The 24,032-nt window shown below is 46.6% G+C and overlaps 1 protein-coding gene across 1 annotated transcript in view; it reads left to right on the top strand.

The window, feature by feature from the left end:
* LOC120990711 (von Willebrand factor A domain-containing protein 5A-like) overlaps positions 1–24,032 on the top strand; it is a 162,485-nt gene that overhangs the window by 37,677 nt on the left and 100,776 nt on the right. The window contains exons 2-3 of the mRNA XM_040419616.1: positions 11,162–11,229; positions 16,526–16,728. Of these exons, the coding sequence (XP_040275550.1) occupies positions 11,175–11,229; positions 16,526–16,728 (258 nt within the window). The 5' untranslated portion in view covers positions 11,162–11,174. The remainder of the gene's footprint in view (positions 1–11,161; positions 11,230–16,525; positions 16,729–24,032) is intronic.

Raw genomic sequence — 24,032 nt, 5'->3', positions numbered from 1 at the left:
AGGGTTTATCCAAGCTATAGATTTTGATGACATAACCTCCAAACATGCCATCAGTATCAGATAGGTGGGTGTTCGATACCTGACACACCCCACCGATTTGCTCTTTCAGGTAGCCCCTGTGCCGGAAACTATACAGTATACAGAAGTGGAAGCAGACTGCTTCGTACACTGTGTAGTGGTCATGTTGGGGTACTGCAGCTCAGCTCCCTTTCAAGTGAATACAGAAACTACACAGTGTATGGAGCCTTCTGCTTCCACTCTGTACAATGTACATTTGATGGCACAACAGCTACCTCAAACAGCTGATTGGTGGGGGTGTCGGGCTCGACTGATCTGATAATGATGATCGATCCTGAGAATAGGTTATCAATATCAACACTAAAACAAAATAACAAATACTTTATTAAATTGTCTCAATAAAATATAGGGGTATCTACCCAAACTGCACAAAGCGGCAACTTGAACCATCACTGATTTATGGGACCACCCTCATAATAACCACATAGATGGCGGTGGGGCCATATCGGGATAAATGAAGGGTGGATCCCACAAGCTAAAACCCACCAACACTTAGGGGGGCCAAAACACCACAGGGTCCTAGGTGTGTGACCTGGGTGAGGTACTATCTAGGTGGATATCTGGTACCAAGTATTGTAACATCCCAGAGTATGTCACTAAAACTCTGTCACCCAGCTTCATGATGTTAAAGTGTAGATGTGTTGTCACCCTGTGTAACCTGACATTGCATTTTTATTGTATGCCATTTCTATGTCTATATTGAATGTATTTGCTGTAATTCCAAATGTACACCAGCAGGTGGCAGCAATATGTAGACAGAATAAAGCCAGTTAGTATATCTAGACTGGAATAGACTATTCCAGGCTAGCTTACCCCTATCTGAGGAGGAGTGGAATGTTCCCACATCCTACTTCAGAGGGAGGACAGAAAGTTCTAGGCAGTGTACCAGCCACCCCCTGTTGGGGTAGGCTGTGTGAATAGGAGCTCCCAGAAAACAGGGATCCCAACCAAGGATTCAGGCCTTTCCTGAGGCCCAAAAGCAACCTTCCCAGCCTGAGTTCCTTACCTCAGTTGGATGACAAAGAAAAGCAGCCACTTCAGAACTATCAGATCTCCAGGAAGAAACCACCATTCACTGCGAGCAGTCCTGTAAGTACAGATTCCAAATACAAGGAGAAGATAAGTACCTCCATCATAGCTAGTCAGGCCCAAACAAAGCAGAACATAGACAGAGCAGAAGACAGATACCTGCCAGATTCTTAAAGGTGTATGTACCAGATGCAGAATATATATATAATTCCTGCCACATATTACCAACACCTGCTGGGACCCAAGACTAATGCTGTATAACTGTATGGATCTAAAGCTGCATAAGATAACCTCAAGTAAAGACAAGTTGGACCCTATACTCTGTGTGGAATTCCATCATTCCTACATTACTCCTATTTACAGCACTCAATTTTGTTCCATGTGAGCCAGGATACAGGAGTCCAGCCGTACTACAGGTAGGAGACACCGTTGACACAATACAGAGACAATATCCCCCTCTGGCATTCCTCACCTAGTACGTGTGCTATTACCATCTTAAAGGGCCCTTCTACAGTACCTGCACAAGCTGCAACTGGCGTCACGAACTTATTTACATCTAAATCTGACCCACTGCATAGCAGCCCCAATGACCCAGTGTCCTGCTCATTGCATCAAGTGGCGTCACGAACAGGATTGGATTGTATTGTGTGTCCACCCCTAACAGCAGTACCGCATCTAATTGAGCGAAAAAAAAGAAATTAAACCGCATGATGCACAGTATAACAATCAGGGCTGAAGATTGTACCAAAACCGCTTAAAAAGTGATTGTCTTACTTGCATTGCTGTGCCAAGGAGAGCGCTGCACGTGTGCTGCAGCACTTGAAGAGTTAATTCGGCATTGTGAAGATTCGCCATATTCGTTCCAAGATGGCGCTGCATCTTCATGCTAAAAGACAAAGAAATCAAGAAACGCCCTCCCAGGAGCGCGAAAATGAGGAATACGCCCCCCAGAAGCGGGAAAATATGACTACACCCCCTCAGGAAAAGCACAAAGATATCGAATACGCCCCTTCAGGAGCGGGAAACTTGGGGGACGCCCTCTATGGACTTGTCTATGATCAGGCCAGAGGTGATAAAAGCTCCACCCTCTGTGCCCCTCCTTTAGTGTTAACAATCAGCGTGTGCCGGAGCACAGTGAAGATGGCCTATCCGCGACCAAGATGGAATGCCATGGCCATTGATGGGGAGGACGTATACCCCGAACAGCCTATGGAGATCCGGGTCTCCCAACTAATACCGAGACGCGGACCCTCCACTCTTGCCGCCAGACAGAAGGCCGTGGATACGCCTGCGCTCCAGATCCCTGCTGCATCGACTCTACCTGAGACACCGGAGATGCCTGAATAGACGCATGAAGAAGTCCCGATTCCTGCTAGCGGTGTTCCGGATCTGGTAATAGAATACCAGGAGGCCGTGGGTACAGTGCACCCGCGGAAGGCGACGAACCTGCCCAGATGGACGTAGACGTCGTACCCGCTCCCGCAGAGGCCGTCGCTGACGTCACTCCACCAGCTAAGAAGAAGGCCGTGATCCAGATGGCGCCCGAACCCCGGGAGGAACAGCAGAGGACACCGGAACCGGCCGCCCGGCCACATCAGGTAAGAGCTACCCCGCTCCCTGAGGCCCAGGCCCGGTCCATGTCCGTTCCACCGCCACGTCCTGAGACCCCAACACCGCCTATCAACCTGAGGCCTACCAAGCCACAGCCACCTACTGGTGTGGTGGAGGCGGCCAGGGATTCCACTCCACCGCCCAGCTACAGTCAACTCAGTAGCCTCAACCCAGAGGTGCCACATGAGATTACCGCCTTTGCCCAGACGGCCTGGGAATACAAGTCAGCCGTAGAAGAGTGGGTGAAGGAGGTCCTTGATTGCCCCCAGTCTGGAGATCCCATCCTGACCCGACGTACAGGAACCGTCCTATGGTTCTCTGTAGAAAGAGGCGTGGGTTTCCTCCAGGACAACCATTCAGGCACAGAAGTGTTTGTAGGCCGCAGATCAGTGAAATGCCACTACTTACCCCAGGAGAGGCATAACTTGTATATTGGGGACCAAGTCGAATATACCCCCATGCGGTCCATGCAAGGACTATTTGCAGCTGGAGTCACCCTGCTCCAGAAACCTCTCTCCCCTGCCATCACCCCAGAGACCTGGCAGAAAGATCCAGGCTCTGCAGCTAGGACCAGATGTCTGCAGGAGACCCCAGATGGTGGGCTGGTCTTCAGAGAAAAAGCGCAACCAGCCCCTGCACCTCTCATTCCTGATCTGTCACCGCCACCAACCCTGAGGGTAGGACAAATCAACAATTCTGTCTTGACCTTTAATCCTAAGGTCCAACCATGCTACATGCCCCCCTACATGCTCCCATGGAAGCAGCCACAGGCTAATGTTCTAGCACTCCCTGAGCCTTTGAAGCCAGAAGTTCTTCCCCTTCCTGCACCGGCTGTGGATCCTGGTCTGCAGCAAGCTACGGCTACATTTTCCAGATTGGCTGTCCAACCAATACCTACAGTCACAGGTAGAGGCCGCTGGCGCACTACAATCAACCCTACCCTAAGCCACCAGCAGAGGCAGGAGTTACCTCTGATGAGGTTCAGCAGCTCCAGTAGTGACGAGGAGCTGGACACCTACCTGTAAGGTGTCCCCACTACAAAAGAAAATATAATCAGTGGCATTGTTCTGGGAGCCACTCCGTGGACTGTTACCTGACGGGTGAGGACCTGTTGGCATGTTGTGTCATGCTTTTAACCGTTTTTGTTCCAGGTTGCCATTGTTCGTCCTCATCCAGATGGTCATGTCAGTAAGGACTCCCCCCATCAGCACTTTAACCCCTTACTCCCAAGTTGAAAGTTTTATCCCCTTTCTCAGGTTACTTGATAGCTTGCTGCTATTTTATGACATTTTAACCCTTTGTATTACAATTAACTCTTTGCCCTATGGATTGCAAAGGAACTTTTATCAGTTTCCAGAGGATTCTACAAACTACAAGCACTTCCAGGAATACGGACTCAAGTTAATGTTGAGCCTATCCCTTGCACTTATAAAGATTGCACTATTTTATATCAAATGTTTGCAACATAAAAGCTTGCACTTAATTGTCATGCTATTTAATAACTTATGTCATTGTAACCAGTTTACAAATGTTATGTAACGTTCAAGATATCCTGCCCATTGTGCGTATTATCTCTCCAGGTGCCACAATGTGAAATTATGCACTGATCAAAATGATTGCACTTACCATTGCACTTAACAAAAATTGTAGCAACTTACTAAAGTGTGCCTTTTTACAGCTCTTGTTCTCTCCCCCTTATACGGACTGTCTTTATACGGACGTTGTACACCCGTGGCCTACACCCGTTGATATATACCCATAGGTACCCAGGGTAGGACCAAATGGTAAGTCCTGACAGGTCTAGTAACTACACAGGTACCCCTGCTGCTTCGGGAATCGTTAGAAGCCCTAGGCTGCTCCTTCCTACTTGTTTTATGTTCCGGATTGTTCCCATCCGGAGGTGTCTCATTTCCAGGAGATCCATGGGAACCTACTGCCCTCCTCCTGTGACATCGCCAGAAGACACAGAGACGACACATACCTCCCCTTCTGAGCCTTTTGCCTAAGGTATGGTACCTCAAGCCTTAGAGCCACAACTTAGCTTCCTCTTAGACATCATAGTGATCGTGCTATAAGCCAAATTTCTTCAGGCTATGATGCAGGGAAGGGAATACAGGATAAAGCCACCCTTTCATTTGCGGGCTTTGCATTACACAATGGTGGGATTACGGAGTAAAGACACCCCCATACTCTTTTTGATATTGGTGGACAATACACAAAGTCAGTCGGTAATGTTTGCTTTGTGCAGTTATAGGTTACCTGGTTATACCAAGATAAGGAAACTGTGTGTTGGACACCTTATGCTAGCGGGCAGGAACCCCGAGGAAACCGTTAAATGTTTTGTTTTGTATGTCATTCTATGTAAAGTCACGCAGCACTTTGTATTGTATTGGGTACCCAGAGCTTGTTCCTTTTATTATAGCATACGCCGAGGACGGCTTCACTTAAAGTAAGCGGGTATGTAACATCCCAGAGTATGTCACTAAAACTCTGTCACCCAGCTTCATGATGTTAAAGTGTAGATGTGTTGTCACCCTGTGTAACCTGACATTGCATTTATATTGTATGCCATTTCTATGTCTGTATTGAATGTATTTGCTGTAATTTCAAATGTACACCAGCAGGTGGCAGCAATATGTAGACAGAATAAAGGCAGTTAGTATATCTAGACTGGAATAGACTATTCCAGGCTAGCTTACCGCTATCTGATGAGGAGTGGAATGTTCCCACATCCTACTTCAGAGGGAGGACAGAAAGTTCTAGGCAGTGTACCAGCCACCCCCTGTTGGGGTAGGCTGTGTGAATAGGAGCTCCCAGAAAACAGGGATCCCAACCAAGGATTCAGGCCTTTCCTGACGCCCAAAAGCAACCTTTCCAGCCTGAGTTCCTTACCTCAGTTGGATGACAAAGAAAAGCAGCCACTTCAGAACTATCAGATCTCCAGGAAGAAACCACCATTCCCTGCGAGCAGTCCTGTAAGTACAGATTCCAAATACAAGGAGAAGATAAGTACCTCCATAGCTAGTCAGGCCCAAACAAAGCAGAACATAGACAGAGCAGAAGACAGATACCTGCCAGATTCTTAAAGGTGTATGTACCAGATGCAGAATATATATATATATATATATATATATATATAATTCCTGCCACATATTGCCAACACCTGCTGGGACCCAAGACTAATGCTGTATAACTGTATGGATCTAAAGCTGCATAAGATAACCTCAAGTAAAGACAAGTTGGACCCTATACTCTGTGTGGAATTCCATCATTCCTACATTACTCCTATTTACAGCACTCAATTTTGTTGCATGTGAGCCAGGATACAGGAGTCCAGCCGTACTACAGGTAGGAGACACCGTTGACACAATACAGAGACAATATCCCCCTCTGGCATTCCTCACCTAGTACGTATGCTATTACCATCTTAAAGGGCCCTTCTACAGTACCTGCGCAAGCTGCAACTGGCGTCACAAACTTATTTACATCTAAATCTGACCCACTGCATAGCAGCCCCAATGACCCAGTGTCCTGCACATTGCAAGTATGACACCAGGTATCACTCCTAACAGTGAATGTCAGCGCGGAGACATCCACTGCACTAACATAGTACAGGTGCAGGACTGTGGCAGGGCAAAACCATTGACTCCGTTTGATGTAACTGGAGCACCGATTACCCTGACACTCTCCTCAGTGGTAAATGCTCTACGCGTTTCCATGCATTAAACATGCATTTCATCAGGAGCAACATGCACCACAAATAATGAAGCCCAAAACCTCTGACATAGATGTTTGACTGAGGCTATGAACACAAGGCAGAGGTAGGGTGACCTGCCTAACACCGAGTTCCTCTAGTGTGAGGTACGGTATTGTCACTATGATCTACGCTCCTGCCTAAGCTGACCACCTCTAGGTTGAGGGGCAGCGTGCTGGTGTGCAAACAAATCGGCGCTGTAATAGCCGCAAAGCGGCTCACAGAACGCAGAGATTCAAAGGGTGAAACCCCACCCTGCTAGACATGCCCCCCGCGTGACAGTCAATCCGGCCAGGAGGCTCGGTACAGGAACAACCAATGGCTAAACAGCGGGTGGAGCTACATCAGTCCCGGGGAAAGACTGCTGGTGTGAAGAGAGCAGGTCCTGAGTCTAATAGAAGACCGTATGGTGGCAGAAACAGGGGTCAGGGCAGAAGTGGACGAGGTGGTAGAGGTTATAGTAGCAGGGTTTTTTTTTTTAGACAATACCCCTCTGGTATCTCAATACCTGCTACGGAACAAACAATGACATCCTCCCAATCATCCCGAATGACACCTAATATTCCAGCCACCCCCAAGAAGGATCATTTACAGATCATCAACCTATCTTCCCGTGTTCTTATCACTATGGAAACCCAAGTTTTACAGAAGGGCCTCTCGTTTGTCCCCATGTGGAGGTTTGACTGTTTCGGCTGGGTGAAAGACCTAAATTTGTTTGCGCGCAAACTAAAATGGTGCAAGTTTTTTGTCACCCATGACCGCAGAAAGTGTGAAGAACTGGGAATTGAGACTTCGGATCTGCCGGATGTCCAACTCATGGCTGACCTGTTTGCCGAGGGAAACCGTGTTCCAGGGGATGGTCCCTTCACTAATCTTAGACCGCCATTTACCAAAATGCCCCCATCAGTGACTGTACTCCTATTGACACATTTGTGTCTGTGGTCTCTAGCAAGTTAAGTCAGATTGATTTCCATGCATATAGCATGGATAATCTGAATGAACAGGAGAGAGAGGCTCTCTGGACGCTCCAACAGGACAATGAGCTGGTGATCAAACCTTCAGACAAGGGTGGGAATATTGTGATCCTTGGGCACGAGCAATACCGCAACATGTGCATGAAAGTGCTCAAGGATAAGCTCACATATGAACAACTCCCGTCTGATCCTACATCAGCTTATAGGTTGGAACTGTCCTGTATTTTAAACAGAGCTCTAGAGCAGAAACTTATTGACAGAACTGAATTAGCTGTTCTTCTACCTGCGCACCCAGTCACAGCCGCCTTTTACTGTCTTCTCAAAGTTTACAAGGGTATATGAGCCTCTAAAAGGCAGGCCTATAGTGTCTGGGACCAATTGCCTCACGGCTAACATCAGTACGTACATGGACACTGTTTTACGCCCATTCGTCAGCAGTTTACCCTCATATGTCAGGGACACCATGGAGGTACTGGGACGTTTGAACGGTGTCCATTGTGACAAGGATACTTTTTTGGCTAGTTTGGACGTGGAGGCGCTCTACAGCTCAATTCCTCATGATTTGGGCTGTAGAGCGGTCCTCACGTTCCTTCAGCAAAGAGGCGAGCACTGCAGGAACCACAATACTTTTGTAAAGGAACTTCTGGATTTCATTCTCAAGCACAATGTGTTCTTGTTTGATTGGCGGATCTTCCACCAGCTCAGGGGGGTCGCAATGGGCAGTCCCTGTGCCCCGACTTTTGCAAATCTCTACCTGGGCTGGTGGGAGAGGGAGGTGGTATTCTCTAAAGACATGGAGCAATTCACATCTGTCATTCCCCTCTGGATCAGATACATCAATGATGTGCTGGTCCTGTGGGGGGGTGATAGGGTTTTGTTCCAGGAGTTTGTTGCAGCCCTGAATACCAATGCACTAGGCCTGGAGATCGATTCCAACTTCATTTCCTTCTTGGATCTCACCATTTCACTTGATGCTGGTGGTCGCATCAGTACTAATGTATTTAGGAAGCCCACGGCTACTAACAACTTGCTAAAATGGGAGAGTGGGCACCCGTTGGCCCTCAAAAGAGGGATCCCAAAGGGACAATACTTAAGGGTGAGGAGGAATTGTTCTCAACTTAGTGACTTTAGGTTGGCTGCGAGAGACCTTCAACAGAGGTTCCGGCGTCGCGGTTATCCCCAGCGATGCCTGAGACAGGCGTATCAACATTCATTAAGTACCAACAGGGACCTTCTGTTATCCCCTAAAAAGAGGGATATCGGTGACAACATTGTCAGAATTATTGGCACGTATGACAGTGCCCATGATGCTGTACGCCAAGTCCTCTCTGAACACTGGGATATACTTAAATCTGATCCCGATATTGGCAGCATGATCCCACCCAGACCCTCTGTCACCTATCGGCGTAGCAACAACTTACGAGATATGTTAACACACAGTCTGTATGTAAGCCCCAAACCACAGTCTTGGTTGCGTAATTTGCTCACAGCGACATTTCCCTGTGGATCCTGCAAATTCTGTGGGTTTATAGACAAGACCAAGAGTTTTGCCAGCAGCACATTAGACAAGACCTTTTTTATTAGGTCATTTTACAACTGCAAGTCGATTGGTGTTATCTACCTGATGACATGCGTGTGTGGCATCAAATATGTTGGCAAAACCATTAGGGAGCTCAGGCGATGCATTGGGGAGCATGTTTTGGACATCACAAACCTAAAGGACACCCCTATTGCACGCCATGTATCGGATTTTCACAGTGGAAGAACGTCATCGGTTAAATTTCAGGTGATTGATTCTGTGAAGATGTCATCAAGGGGCGGTGATTGTGACCGCATCCTGCTGCAAAAAGAGGTGAGATGGATTTTTTCTTTAAATACCATCAAACCGTCTGGCCTTAATGATGCCATCTCGTTTGTGCCCTTTATATGAATTTATACTGGCTTTGCTGAGTCCTATGTTATTCATGTGTCAAACATCAGGGGTACTATTGTATATATTTGGGCTCCCTAGTATACAGCTGTGTGTCAGCACTCCTTCTTAGGTTCCTCGTTTTTGGTCTAATTCCACTGTCTATAGATGGTAATGTTTAGGATTTGATGTTGCGATGGCATGCTCATACAGAGCCGCCATGAATTTCTCTGTCTTCAATGCGGTGCATTGCGATTTCCCCGGGACTGATGTAGCTCCTCCCGCTGTTCAGCCATTGGTTGTTCCTGTACCGAGCCTCCTGGCCGGATTGGCTGTCACGCGGGGGGCATGTCTAGCGGGGCGGGGTTTCACCCTTTGAATCTCGACATTCTGTGAGCCGCTTTGCGGCCATTACTGCGCCGATTTGTTTGCACACCAGCACGCTGCCCCTCAACCTAGAGGTGGTCAGCTTAGGCAGGAGCGTAGATCATAGTGACAACACCGTACCTCACACTAGAGGAACTCAGTGTTAGGCAGGTCACCCTTCCTCTGCCTTGTGTTCATAGCCTCAGTCAAACATCTATGTCAGAGGTTTTGGGCGTCATTATTTGTGGTGCATGTTGCTCCTGATGAAATGCATGTTTAATGCATGGAAACGCGTAGAGCATTTACCACTGAGGACAGTGTCAGGGTAATCGGTGCTCCAGTTACATCAAACGGAGTCAAAGGTTTTGCCCTGCCACAGTCCTGCACCTGTACTATGTTAGTGCAGTGGATGTCTGCACGCTGACATTCACTGTTAGGAGCGATACCTGGTGTCATACTTGGTACCAGATATCCACCTAGATAGTACCTCACTCAGGTCACACACCTAGGACCCTGTGGTGTTTTGGCCCCCCTAAGTGTTGGTGGGTTTTAGCTTGTGGGATCCACCCTTCATTTATCCCAATATGGCCCCACCGCCATCTATGTGGTTATTATGAGGGTGGTCCCATAAATCAGTGACGGTTCAAGTTGATGCTTTGTGCAGTTTGGGTATATACCCCTATATTTTTTTGAGTCAATTTAATAAAGTATTTGTTATTTTGTTTTAGCGTCCTATCCCCACATATATTCATTTGACTGTGTAAAAGGACGCATACCCATCTACCATGTAGATTGTAAGCCCTCACGGGCAGGGCCCTCTCTCCTTTTGTACCAGTTTGTAACTTGTCTTGTTTATGATTAGTGCAATTGTCTGTATTATGTATGTGCACCGCTTATCACATGTACAGCGCTATGGAATGAATGGCGCTTTAATAATAAATAATAATAATAATAATACCCATTACACAATTTTTCAGTTTTTTGTATCAATATCAACACCCTGGACAACCTCTTAGGCTCATCTTTAAACAAAAGGGTCAGATTAATATTGGAAGTAGTCTCAAGCAAAACATAAAAACTTCTTATAAAATAACAACCCCTTTAATGTTTTCTTGACATTTCAGTTTTTTTCTTCCATCAGAGAGATATGTCAGGAATATTTTAAGATGTATACTCCCGCCAGATACCTGTGGATATGTTTGAGCCTTCCCTTAGCACAAACAGAGTATGTAGTAAAAATGAGATATAAACGGTCCCCGCCAAACAATGCTTAGAATTCTTTGGTGCATGACGGAAGAATTTGGAGTTCTTGTTAATCTTCAGTTGTGAGTCACTGAGAACAACGCTCAAATTTAAATATGATAGAGATCAGAGATACTGAGCTGAGGAAGCACAGATACAGAGACATCCTGATGACTGTTGTGTCTTATGTTCTAACAGAGCAAGACCCAAGATGCCGCTGCCTCCTCCATGTTGTGGTCTCATCGTTGTTGGTTCCCAACTTCCAGGTGAGAAACTTTTTTCCTGTTTTTTGCCTCCCAGAAAATTGTATAATATCTCATTGTGGAGTCTTGGGTGACTTTTATTGTCGTCATTTCAGGGATATAGCGGTCACTATATTCAAGGTTTATCCAACCATACTTTTATGGAATATTCATAGTGTAATGAATTAGGGTTGCACTGGATACCAAACTATCGATACCCAATCGATACTTTTAGACCCGGACCGATTCGATAATGGGTTTTACTATTTTCCGATACTCGGCTGCGCTATGGCGCAGCCTAGTAACAGTTAGAGAACATGGCACGTGTCGCTCTCAGCGCACGCCATGTTCTCCTCAGCAGTACAGTGGAGAAGGAGGCAGTCTCTCCCTCTTTCCCCACTGTGCTGCTGCTGCCACTGCCACCAATGAGAAGACAGGGGAGGAGTAGGGGAGGGGCTGTGGCCACTGCGCCACCACTGAAGATAATTAACCTATTAATAGAAATGTAGGATGCGGGTCCCAGCGGTATAACATACCCCGCACCCTCCCTCTAACTGCGGCAATTAACTCCTCAGGTGCCGTACCTGAGGGGTTAATTGACGGGGATCGCAGCACCTTGTCGTAGAGTGCCTTGTCATTCTATATTTGTATTAACAGGTTAATTATCTTCATTAGTGGCGCAGTGGCTCCCTCAACCCTCCCAGTATCATAGTCATTGGTGGCAGTGGCCACAGGGTCCCCTCCTCATTGGTGGCAGTGGTAGCTTCTGATCGGAGCCCCAGCAGTGAAGTCAAAGTCGCGGGGCTCCGGTCGGTTACCATGGCGGCCAGGATGCTACCGAAGCCCTGGCTGCCATGGTTAGCTCCCTGCTGCTGTGTGCACAGGGCAGCAGGGAGAGTGTGAAGTCCTATTCACCCTAATAACGAATCCGCACTTGCTTGCGGATGCTTTTGTTTTTCACTGAAGCCCCATTCACTTCTATGGGGCCAGGACTGCGTGAAAATTGCAGAATATAGAACATGCTGTTATTTTCACGCAACGCACAAGTGATGCGTGAAAACCAACGCACATGTACTCAGCCCCATTGAAATGAATGGGTCCAGATTCCGTGCGGGTGCAATGCGTTCGCATTACGCATTGCACCCGCATGGAATACTCGTCATAGAATTCAGTTATGGTCCGTGGTGACAGAATCCATAAGGCCCCTTTCACACGGGCGAGAATTTCGTGCGGGTGCAATGCGTGAGGTGAACTTATTGCACCCGCACAGAATCCGGACCCATTCACTTCAGAGGGGCTGTGCAGATGAACCGTGATTTTCACGCATCACTTGTACGTTGCGTGAAAATCGCAGCATGTCTATATTCTGCCTTTTTCACACAACGCAGGCCCCATAGAAATGAATGGGTCTGCGTGAAAATCGCAAGCAAGTGCGGATGCAGTGCGATTTTCACGCATGGTTGCTAGGAGATGATGGGGATGAAAGCAACCACGGACCCCATTAAAGTGTATTCATTTTATTATTTCCCCTTATAATAATTAACATGGTTATAAGGGAAAATAATAGCATTCTTAATAAAATGTGGCATGAGGGGTTAAAAAAATAAATAAATAACCACCTCATCCAATTGATCGCGCAGCCGGCATCGTCTTCTTTCTTCTTCTTTCAGGACCTGCAAAAGGACCTTTGACGAAGATCCTTCTATGTTCATTCAGCAGGACCTGCGCTGACGTCACCGCACTCACCACCTGGTGAGCTCAATTAAGTCATCAAAGGTCCTTTTGCAGGTCCTGAAAGAAGAAGAAAGAAGACGATGCCGGCTGCTTCAAACAAGAGGATGAGGTGAGTTAATTAGGTAAGTCAATCCACATTTTTGTAAGCAATCTGTATTAAGAATGCTATGTTCCCTTATAACCATGTTATAAGGGAAAATAATACAGTGATTAGACTTTAATGGGGTTGCTCATCCATATCATCTCCTAGCAATCATGCGTGAAAATCGCACTGCATCTGCACTTGCTTGCGATCTTCACGCACCCATTTATTTCTATGGGGCCTGTGTTGCGTGAAAAACGCAGAATATAGAACATGCTGCGATTTTCGCGCAACGCACAAGTGATGCGTGACAATCCCTGCTCATCTGCACAGCCCCATTGAAGTGAATGGGTCTGGATACAGTGCGGGTGCAATGCGTTCACCTCACGCATTGCACCCGCACGGAATCTCGGCGGGAATCTGACTTAAAAATGTTTCACGTGGAGACATGCAAACAGTGTAGACACGTTGTACTGTGTATTTGGGTGTGTCATTGTGGAGAGGTGGGCTTTATTTGACTGTTCATTTGCCATTTAAACAGACTCCCACCCAGGATTCTTTGGTCAGAAGAATGTGGCGGAGCCTGACAATACTGAAAGGAAGGGGGAGGGATGGGAATTATGGCCTCATATGACCTCTCTAATTCATTCATGATATGGTACCAGCTATTTGTTGTGAATCTCCCTTTAAATTCTTAGAAATTGAAAATAATTTAAGTTTTACAGGAGATTCTCCGTCAATATACCCCCTCTGGCTCTGTTATCCAGATTGGGATTGTTTTCTGCGTGATGAACCAATTCTGGTCTTGAGAAATATCATCTTACCAAGGTTAAACCAATGCTACTTTAGTCTTGCATAGAAGATGCTCCACTTTTTCAGCAGCAATATTTTACAAAGAAATATAGGCCCATGTTTATCAACCAATTTCAACCAGATTTTGGCATAAATCTGCCCCCAAAAAGTTGTAATTTGCAACTTTTCCCTCCCCACTCAACAGCTTTGAAGATTGGCCAGAAAAGTGGGCATGGTTTACTATGAGAAGGCATGGTCTACAACTTTCAGACAGATTTATTAACACTAAACAAAAATTTTGGCTCAAATCTATACCCAACTATAGCAGCTGCAGAAAGAAGTACCATAGTAATTCATCCTTCTTTCTTTACCTATGACTACAGTTTTCCAGTCCAATATACTGTACTTAAACATATTGTATCAATCAGTAGTTTGAAGAGATCGTGGTGCTCCAGTGAGTGCTGCAGCCCCTTCCTAGACCAGTGATGTCGCGTTCATCATAGTCTTAGGTGCAGCTCATCCCATTCCAGTGAATCGGCCTTGGCTGAAATATAAAGCACAGCTGCTATACAACTTGCGGTACCAGGGGCGTAGCTAAAGGCTCATGGACCCTGGTGCAAGAGTTCAGTTTTGGCCCCCCTTCCCTCAGTGCTTTGTGGACAGGGGCAGGGAAGCACGTGGCCTTCATGCTGCCTGAGGCAAAAATTGAAATGGCACCTCCCCCCCCATGCCAAATTCTTGATCTAACCTCTTCCCTCCAGCCAGAGGTATAACTTGACCAGCATGCACTTTGTATAATACCAATGTCGTCTTATGCTCCACAAGGGTCTTTGGGCTCCCTCAGGCTCCTGGGCCCGGTAGCGACTGCTGCCTCTGCACCCCCTCTAGCTACACCCCTGTACGGTACTGTGCTTGGTAGGGTTGTTGCGGGTATCGAAATTTTGATACCCAATCGATACTTTTGTCCCGGTATCGATACAATACCGGGATTTCCATTTTTTCGATACTGGGCTGCGCTGCTGCGCAGTCTAGTATCTCTGAACATGAGAGCGCTGCTGTCAGCGCGCTCAGGTTCCATCAGCAGCACAGGGGAGAAGGAAGCAGTCTCTCCCTACCCCTGTGCTGCCGCTGCCACCAATAAACGAAGAGAGGGGCGGAGGAGGGGCAGGCGCACTGCGCCACCAATGATAGGACCTTTCCTACACAGATCGGCACCCAGCGATGTCCCTGCACTTACCATTATTCCTGGACTCCGCTCCGTTCGCCCGCTGTGCCCCATTACTGTCTCCTCTCCTGCTCCATATGCCAATTACTATCGGAGCAATGGGGAGGAGACATCAGCTTCTCTAGTGGGCGTTCCTTCTCCCTGCACTGCGATTGGACAGCGCTACAACCAGGGAGAAGGAACGCCCACTAGAGAAGCTGATGTCTCCTCCCCATTGCTCCGATAGTAATTAGCATATGGAGCAGGAGAGGAGACAGTAATGGGGCACAGCGGGCAAACGGAGCGGCGCCCAGGAATAATAGTAAGTGCTGGGACATATCTGAGTGCCGCTCTGTGTAGCCTAATACTTAGTCTGGACTCATATAAAGAAGTATTTTACACATAATACAGGAGGCGGGTGCCGGCAGCAGAATCGCATTGCCGGCACCCTGCCCCTGACAGGGAGCTGCGATCAGCCCCCTCCCACCCCACCCCCCAGTATTAAAATCATTGGTGGCAGTGGCCACAGGGTCCTCTCCTCTCCCCCTCATTGGTGGCAGTGGCCACAGGGTCCTCTCCCCTCCAACTCATTGGTGGCAGTGGCAGCTTCTGATCAGAGCCCCTTCAGTGTAAGCCTGGGGCTCCGATCGGTTACCACGGCAGCCAGGACGCAACTGAAGCCCTGGCTGCCATGGTAACATCCCTGATGCTGTGTGCACAAAGCACAGAGCAGCAGGGACAGTGTGAAGTCCTATTCACCCTGATAGAGCTCTATCAGGGTGAATAGGACAAGGGATGAAAAAAATCCCAGGTTATGGCCCCTAATGGGGGAAATAGTTATTAAATAAAAAGTGTAAAAATAAAATTAAAAAAAAGTTTAAAAAAAAACACCAAAGTATGAATCACCCCTTTTCCCAATTTCACATATAAAATGTATAAACAATAAATAAACATATTACATATCGCCACGTCAGAAAAGTCCAAACTATTAAAATATTAAAAAAATCTATGCGGTGAACGCCGGAACAGAAAAAATAAATTAAAAATGTGCGATTTGACGGCACATGGCCTAGGAAGAGGCCTAAGTGTTCTGGAAGCCAATGTCCTCTTCGAACAGCTGATCAGTGTGGGTACCAGAAGTCGGACCAACACCAAACTGATATTGATGACCTGATCCTATGAAAATACAGGAAAACTCCTTTTAAAAATTAAATAAGTAAACAAAAAAGACTAAACCATTGCTGGGGCATTAGGGGACCAATCCAATCTTAAGAACCCACTAATTTCATCAGTGAGACACATAGGGTCTCATTCAGGCTATAAAGTCATAGTAGTGCCCTGTGCCCCTGTCTAACTCACCTTTGCCTTGACTTATATGGGACATGGGACATGGTATAATATGGGACATGGTATATGTTATTTACGTTATATTAGGCACTCAATCCTATCAAGAACATTACATGTGGTTGATGCACATATTACTTCTTCAATTTCTTTGGGTCATTCAGTTCCTCTCAAGGGGATCTTTGTTGACGTCCAGGTGAAAGGCTTTGTGGCTGATGTGTCTGCTACGCTCAAGTACAAGAATGAGGAGGAGAAGGCTGTGGAGGCCATCTTTGTATTCCCCATGGATGAAGACTCAGCTGTCTACAGCTTTGAGGCCAAAGTTGAGGGAAAGACCATTGTAGCCGATCTCCAGGAAAAGGAACAGGTAATTTGTTGGTGCTTTTGAGGATATCATGAAAAGTGTAATAGTGGCAACTAATGGTACCCATACTCATAATAGCAAAGTCTGAGGACACCAATTGCAGCAATTCTAACCAATTATCTTATGTGTATGGGGTGTTCCAGGTCTCCCTGGACAGGTGATATCATGGGAAAAAAGCATCAAGCATGCTAAATTTCAATATGTCCAATCCTTTGTTCTCAAAGAGCATAAAGTCCCCTTTACAAGGGCCGAGAATCTGCCATATAATTGCTAACAAGCATTTATAGGAGCTTTCATTTAGCAATTATTTGGAAATGTAAAGGTCCCTTTAGACGGGACGATACAGCCGGCGATTGTCGGGAGGGAAGCGTTCCCTCCCTGGAAGCACCTGCTTGTCAGCAGAGGAGACCGCCGCATTTACATGCAGCGATCTCCTCCATGATATGGGGAAGAGCGATCGTTAATGCCATGGCTCGTCCCCATACAGACTCGCTGTTTGCTGACAGCAGAGCCGGTTTACACAACAGGATCTGCCAAATTAAGTTTCTTGAGTCCACATGAATGATCTATTACCCGAGTAATTGGCGGTACTTTTACACCCCCAGATAGTCGATTATAAAAGCTCCTATGAATGCTTGTTAGCGATTTATCTGGTGGTCTCTCGGCTCGTATAAAGATCCCTTAGGCTACCTCAGAGGTGTCTGGCAGAGGCTTAATCCCCTCCCCCCCATTGAAAACATGCACACATGGCCAAACCAAGCATGCATGTGTTTGAGGAGTGTTTGAGGAGTCAAGAGGAATAGCTGCAGCCGTTTAAATATGTTCAATAGGCCATCAATATTAGACCAGCAGGGGTCCGACACCCAGGACCACCGACAGTCAGCTGTTTTGTTGTAACTCTGGCGCTGGAAGTGGATGTCAGAATTACAGAGCTCTCTCCATTGTATTGTGAATGGAGCTGGTTACTGTAGTGCTTCTCCCATTGAATCAAATTTCTGGCACGTAGATGTCACAACCAGACAGCGGAGAAGCTCTGACAGGAGCTTTCCAGATCCTCCTCCTTGAGTTTCTTTGTTTTGGTTAAGTTCCTCATCTCGTTAGTCTATCTCAGCTGTCATGCAGTTGGACTGATTGCTTCCCTTTAAGTTCCTCCCCAATATGCAGTAGTGTGCGGCTTATACAACTTCCTGGAGTGTGTGTGCATGCTGTTTCTATTCCTCAGTCCTCTGCAAGATAAGTGCTGTTCCTTTATTTGTGATTTTCTGTCTGCTGGATTTTCAGGTGACCCTGACTCCCTCCGTGTCTTGTGTAGGGAGCCGGTGGTCGTGTCCCCTCACTATTGTAGGGTCTTCAGGTATTAGATAGCCGAGGTACGTGGATATGCGCCCATCCACCTTTGGGGTGTTCGCATAGGCTGAGCAATTAGGGAGAGTGGCAGGTCTCATGTAGGGGTCTCCCTTTTGTTCCTTAGTTGTGGATCCAGTGAGTCATTTATTGTATTGCATTGTCTTGTTTCCTGTACACCATCCGTGACATTATAAGCCGCCAAAACCGTCTCAAGCATGGATCCGGTTTCACTTTTGGCTGAGCGCTTCCAGGGTCTTTCATTGGAGGTAGCTGATCTCCGTAAGACTTTTTCTCAGTTTCAAGTGACCGGTTCAGCTTGCGTTCATGGAGTTTGTTCTGAGCCTAAGATCTCGCTCCCGGATACGTTCTCCGGGGGTAGTGAGTATTTTGTGCGTTTTAGAGAGGCTTGCAAACTCCATTTTCGCCTTCTTCCCCATTCCTCTGGTGATGAAGAACGGAGGGTGGGGATCATTATATCGCTGCTCAGGGGTAACGCTCAATCCTGGGCCTTTTCGCTGCCGGAGGGGGCACGGCCCCTCCGTTCAGTGGATGAATTCTTTTTAGCCCTGGGTCAGGGTAAACAGCCCTGTTATGCCAGGGTAAACAATCCGCAGAGATATACTGCTCAGAATTTCGGAGATGGGCAGCTGATACTGGTTGGAATGATGCTGCACTCCGAAGTCAATTTTGCCATGGTTTTTCAGAGGGATTGAAAGATGCATTTGCCTTTCATGAGAGACCTACCTCCTTGGATTCTGCTATGTCTCAGGCCGTTCGTATTGACAGGCGTCTTAGAGAGAGAGGAGAGATCTCTCCTTCCTGTCATACTGAGTCCCGGGACAGTGCAGCGGTCTCATTCTGTGCGCAGGGGTCTCAGTCGCTGTCAGCCCCTTCTGAGCAGGAGCCCATGCAGCTGGGGTTGATTGCCTCTGACAAAAGAAGATTCAGCCCGCATGGGAGGGTTTGTTTTTGTTGTGGAGGTATAAATCATTTGGCAAATGTTTGTCCCTCTAGGAGATTCAGGCAGTTTTCTGGGAGTAATAAAGAAACAAAAAGGAAAAAATCTTTTAAAAATGTTCCGTCTGTTACTATTGGCAGGGTTGAGGCGGAAATTGAAGGTTTTCTGTTTGCTTGTAGTTCCCGTTTTGTCCTGCCTGCTAGGGTGGCGCTAGAGAGCAAGAGCATTTTTTGTGAGATTTTTGTGGATAGTGGAGCAGCTGTCAATCTCATTGATAATCAATTTGCAATAACTCATGGTTTCCAGGTATGCACTTTGGGAAAGGATATTCCTGTTTTTGCTATTGAATCCGCTCCACTTTCTCAGAAATCATTAAAGGGCATAGTGCACAATATTCGTTTAATTGTGAGTGATGCTCATGTTGAGGATGTGTCATTTTTCGTACTTAGCGGTTTGCCTACTCCTCTAGTGTTGGGGGCTACCCTGGCTCACTAAACATAACCCCACCATTGATTGGCAAGCGAGGCAAATAAATGGTTGGAGTGACTTTTGCAGCGAGAATTGCCTCATGACATCTGTTTCTGAGGTTTCTACTAAGACTGTACCACCTTTCCTCTCTGAATTTTTGGATGTCTTCTCTGAGAGTGGAGTTCAGGATTTGCCCCCGCACAGGGAGTACGATTGCCCTATTAATCTCATCCCAGGCGCCAAACTGCCTAAATCTCGTTTATACAATCTTTCCCAACCTGAGAGGGTCGCTATGCGTGCTTATATCTCTGAGAGTCTGAGAAAAGGACACATACGACCCTCGAAGTCACCTGTTGCCACTGGTTTTTTCTTTGTTAAGAAAAAAGATGGTTCTTTAAGACCTTGTCTGGATTTCAGGGAGCTGAACAGTATCACTATTCGTGACCCTTATCCGCTTCCTCTGATCCCGGACCTGTTTAACCAGGTTGTTGGGGCTAAAGTCTTTTCCAAATTAGACCTAAGAGGGGCATACAACCTGGTCAGGGTCAGAGAAGGAGACGAATGGAAGACGGCTTTCAATACCCCTGAGGGCCATTTTGAGAATTTGGTTATGCCTTTTGGTTTGATGAATGCCCCAGCCGTTTTTCAGCATTTCGTTAACAGCATTTTTTATCATTTAATGGGAAAATTTGTATTAGTGTATTTGGATGACATTTTGATTTTTTCTCCTGATTTCAAGACTCATAAGGAACACTTACGTCAGGTCTTGCTCATCTTGCGGGAGAATAAATTATACGCGAAACTGGAAAAATGTATGTTTGCGGTTCCAGAAATTCAATTTCTGGGGTTTCTTCTCTCCGCTTCTGGTTTTCGCATGGACCCCGAGAAGGTCCGCGCTGTGCTTGAGTGGGAGCTTCCTGAGAATCAGAAGGCGCTGATGCGTTTTTTGGGCTTTGCCAATTATTACAGGAAATTTATTTTGAATTATTCCTCTGTTGTTAAACCACTCACTGATATGACCAGAAAGGGGGTAGATTTTTCTTCCTGGTCGGTAGAGGCGCGTAAGGCCTTTTCTAATATCAAGGAGAGTTTTGCTTCCGCTCCCATCCTGGTACAACCTGATATTTCGTTACCCTTCATAGTTGAGGTTGATGCTTCTGAGGTAGGGGTGGGTGCGGTCTTCTCTCAGGGTTCCTCTCCTGCCAAATGGCAACCATGTGCCTTTTTCTCGAAGAAACTCTCCTCCGCAGAGAGAAATTATGATGTGGGAGATAGGGAATTGTTGGCCATCAAGTTGGCTTTTGAGGAATGGCGCCATTGGCTAGAGGGAGCCAGACACCCTATTACTGTGTTTACTGACCATAAAAATCTGGCCTACTTGGAGTCAGCCAAGCGTCTGAACCCGAGACAGGCCAGATGGTCTTTGTTCTTTTCAAGGTTTAATTTTGTTGTCACGTTCCGCCCTGGGGTTAAGAATGTGAAGGCAGATGCCCTGTCACGTTGTTTTCCGGGAGGTGGGAATTTTGAAGACCCGGGTCCCATTTTGGCTGAAGGTGTGGTGGTCTCTGCTCTTTTTCCTGAATTGGAGGCAGAGGTGCAGGCAGCCCAGTCAGAGGCTCCTGATCTTTGTCCTCCTGGGAGGTTGTTTGTGCCTCTCGCTTTGAGACACAAGATTTTTAAGGAACACCACGATACGGTCCTTGCTGGGCACCCGGGGGCAAGAGCCACACTGGATCTCATCGCTCGGAGATTCTGGTGGCCTGCGCTTCGTAAGTCGGTTGAGGGTTTTGTGGCAGCTTGCGAGACTTGCGCTCGTGCCAAAGTCCCTCATTCACGGCCATCAGGTCCTCTCCTTCCCTTACCCATTCCTTCCCGTCCTTGGACACATCTGTCCATGGACTTCATAACGGACTTGCCTCGTTCCTCGGGGAAGACTGTGATTCTGGTGGTGGTGGACCGTTTTAGCAAAATGGTGCATTTCATCCCTTTTCCTGGTTTGCCCAATGCTAAGACGCTGGCGCAGGCATTTATTGACCACATTGTCAAATTGCATGGTATTCCTTTAGACATAGTCTCTGATAGGGGCACGCAGTTTGTTTCCAGATTCTGGAAGGCTTTCTGTTCTTGCTTGGGGGTTCGATTGTCATTCTCTTCTGCTTTCCACCCGCAGTCGAATGGCCAGACAGAGCGCGTCAATCAGAATCTGGAGACATATCTGCGCTGTTTTGTGGCGGAGAATCAGGAGGATTGGTGTTCTTTTTTGTCCCTTGTTGAGTTCGCTTTAAATAACCGTCGTCAGGAGTCCTCTGATAAGTCACCATTTTTTGGTGCATATGGGTTTCATCCGCAGTTTGGGACTTTCTCGGGAGAGGGGTCTTCTGGTTTACCTGATGAGGACAGATTCTCCTCGTCTTTGTCATCTATTTGGCAAAAGATTCAGGATAATCTAAAGAGCATGAGTGAGAGATATAAGCGTGTGGCAGATAAGAGACGTGTGCCTGGTCCGGACCTGAATGTTGGTGATCTGGTGTGGTTGTCTACCAAGAATATCAAATTGAAGGTTCCCTCCTGGAAGTTGGGTCCTAGGTTTATCGGGCCTTACAAGATCCTGTCTGTCATCAATCCTGTTGCCTACTGTCTTGATCTTCCTCAGACTTGGAAGATCCATAATGTTTTTCATAAGTCCTTATTGAAACCTTATGTTCAACCTATTGTACCCTCGCCTTTGCCTCCTCCTCCGATTATGGTTGATGGAAATCTTGAATTTCAGGTCTCTAGGATTGTGGATTCTCGTCTTGTCCGCGGTTCCCTCCAGTACCTCGTTCATTTGGGAGGGTTATGGTCCTGAGGAGAGGATGTGGGTCCCAGTGACGGACATTAAGGCCACTCGTCTCATCAGGGCTTTCCATAGGTCCCATCCTGAGAAGGTGGGCCCTGAGTGTCCGGAGTCCACTCGTAGAGGGAGGGGTACTGTCACAACCAGACAGTGGAGAAGCTCTGACAGGAGCTTTCCAGATCCTCCTTCTTGAGTTTCTTTGTTTTGGTTAAGTTCCTCATCTCGTTAGTCTATCTCAGCTGTCATGCAGTTGGACTGATTGCTTCCCTTTAAGTTCATCCCCAATATGCAGTAGTGTGCGGCTTATACAACTTCCTGGAGTGTGTGTGCATGCTGTTTCTATTCCTCAGTCCTCTGCAAGATAAGTGCTGTTCCTTTATTTGTGATTTTCTGTCTGCTGGATTTTCAGGTGACCCTGACTCCCTCCGTGTCTTGTGTAGGGAGCCGGTGGTCGTGTCCCCTCACTATTGTAGGGTCTTCAGGTATTAGATAGCCGAGGTACGTGGATATGCGCCCATCCACCTTTGGGGTGTTCGCATAGGCTGAGCAATTAGGGAGAGTGGCAGGTCTCATGTAGGGGTCTCCCTTTTGTTCCTTAGTTGTGGATCCAGTGAGTCATTTATTGTATTGCATTGTCTTGTTTCCTGTACACCATCCGTGACAGTAGAGCTTTGACAGGAAGTGAAGAGCAGCAGTGACCAGAATGGCATCGTCTAGGTTATTGGAAATTCAACATTTCCAATTCTTCCTTTCTATGATATAGCTAAAGAAATGTTGGTCAAACATAAAATATTGAAATAGTCTAGTGTTTATGGCCACTATTAGTCTTCTTTCAAGATGATTCCTGGGAACAGGATAGTCTATTCCCAAAACAAACCTTAAAATTGACTTGCCTAGCAATTCTAAAAAAATCATGCTTTGCTTTAACCTCCTATATGATACTATCATGTAGAGGAAACCTCTACTCTCTGCTGAACTGTGTGCCGTAAACTTGAACACTGTCCTATATCTCATTCAGTTGGTTGGGTACAACTTGGTGTCAGTACTGTGTATGTAGAGCCATATTAATATACTGTGCATCCTACGATGCAAATCGACAAAGCATGTTCTGTGCAGACACTGACTTAGCAGGGAATGAGGAGAAGTAAGCACTTATTAGCTATGGATAGTGAATAGTGTATCAGCGTTATTTATCAGAATAAGTAGCGTATTTGCAAAGTTGCTAAACTTTATGTTAATGTAAGCATGATATTCAAATATGAAAAAATAGTTTCAAAGTAAGAATTGATTTCAGCAAATTAAATGTTAAAAAGCCCTGAATATTCTGTTCTATCCCGTTAGGATAAAGCAATGTGAATAAAAAAAATATATGCTACATACCTTGATGTATGTGTAATCGACTGCATTACATGCGATGCTGGAAGTGATCTCCGTTGTCTGCCAGACACATTTCAACTCAGCGCTCCATGTTCCTGATTGTATCAGCAGGCATATCGAAAGGGGAATAACAGAAACCTCATGGTGGATGTTTTCCTTCAAATGTTCCACAGTGCCAAGCATGCTCTGAAAGACTTTTCTTTTCAACTGTGTTGGCCAAAGTTCCTTTGAAATTACCCTGTCGCTGAAAAAGGACTTAAAGGGGTTGTCCGGATTCAGATTCATATCTGTCACAGACGTTCCCGTGCCAGGAGATCAGAG

Source organism: Bufo bufo, chromosome 2 (genome assembly GCF_905171765.1).
Source record: "Bufo bufo chromosome 2, aBufBuf1.1, whole genome shotgun sequence".
Lineage (NCBI taxonomy): Eukaryota > Metazoa > Chordata > Amphibia > Anura > Bufonidae > Bufo > Bufo bufo.
Note: the sequence above shows the minus strand (reverse complement) of the source record. Positions and strands in the feature narration are given on the sequence as shown.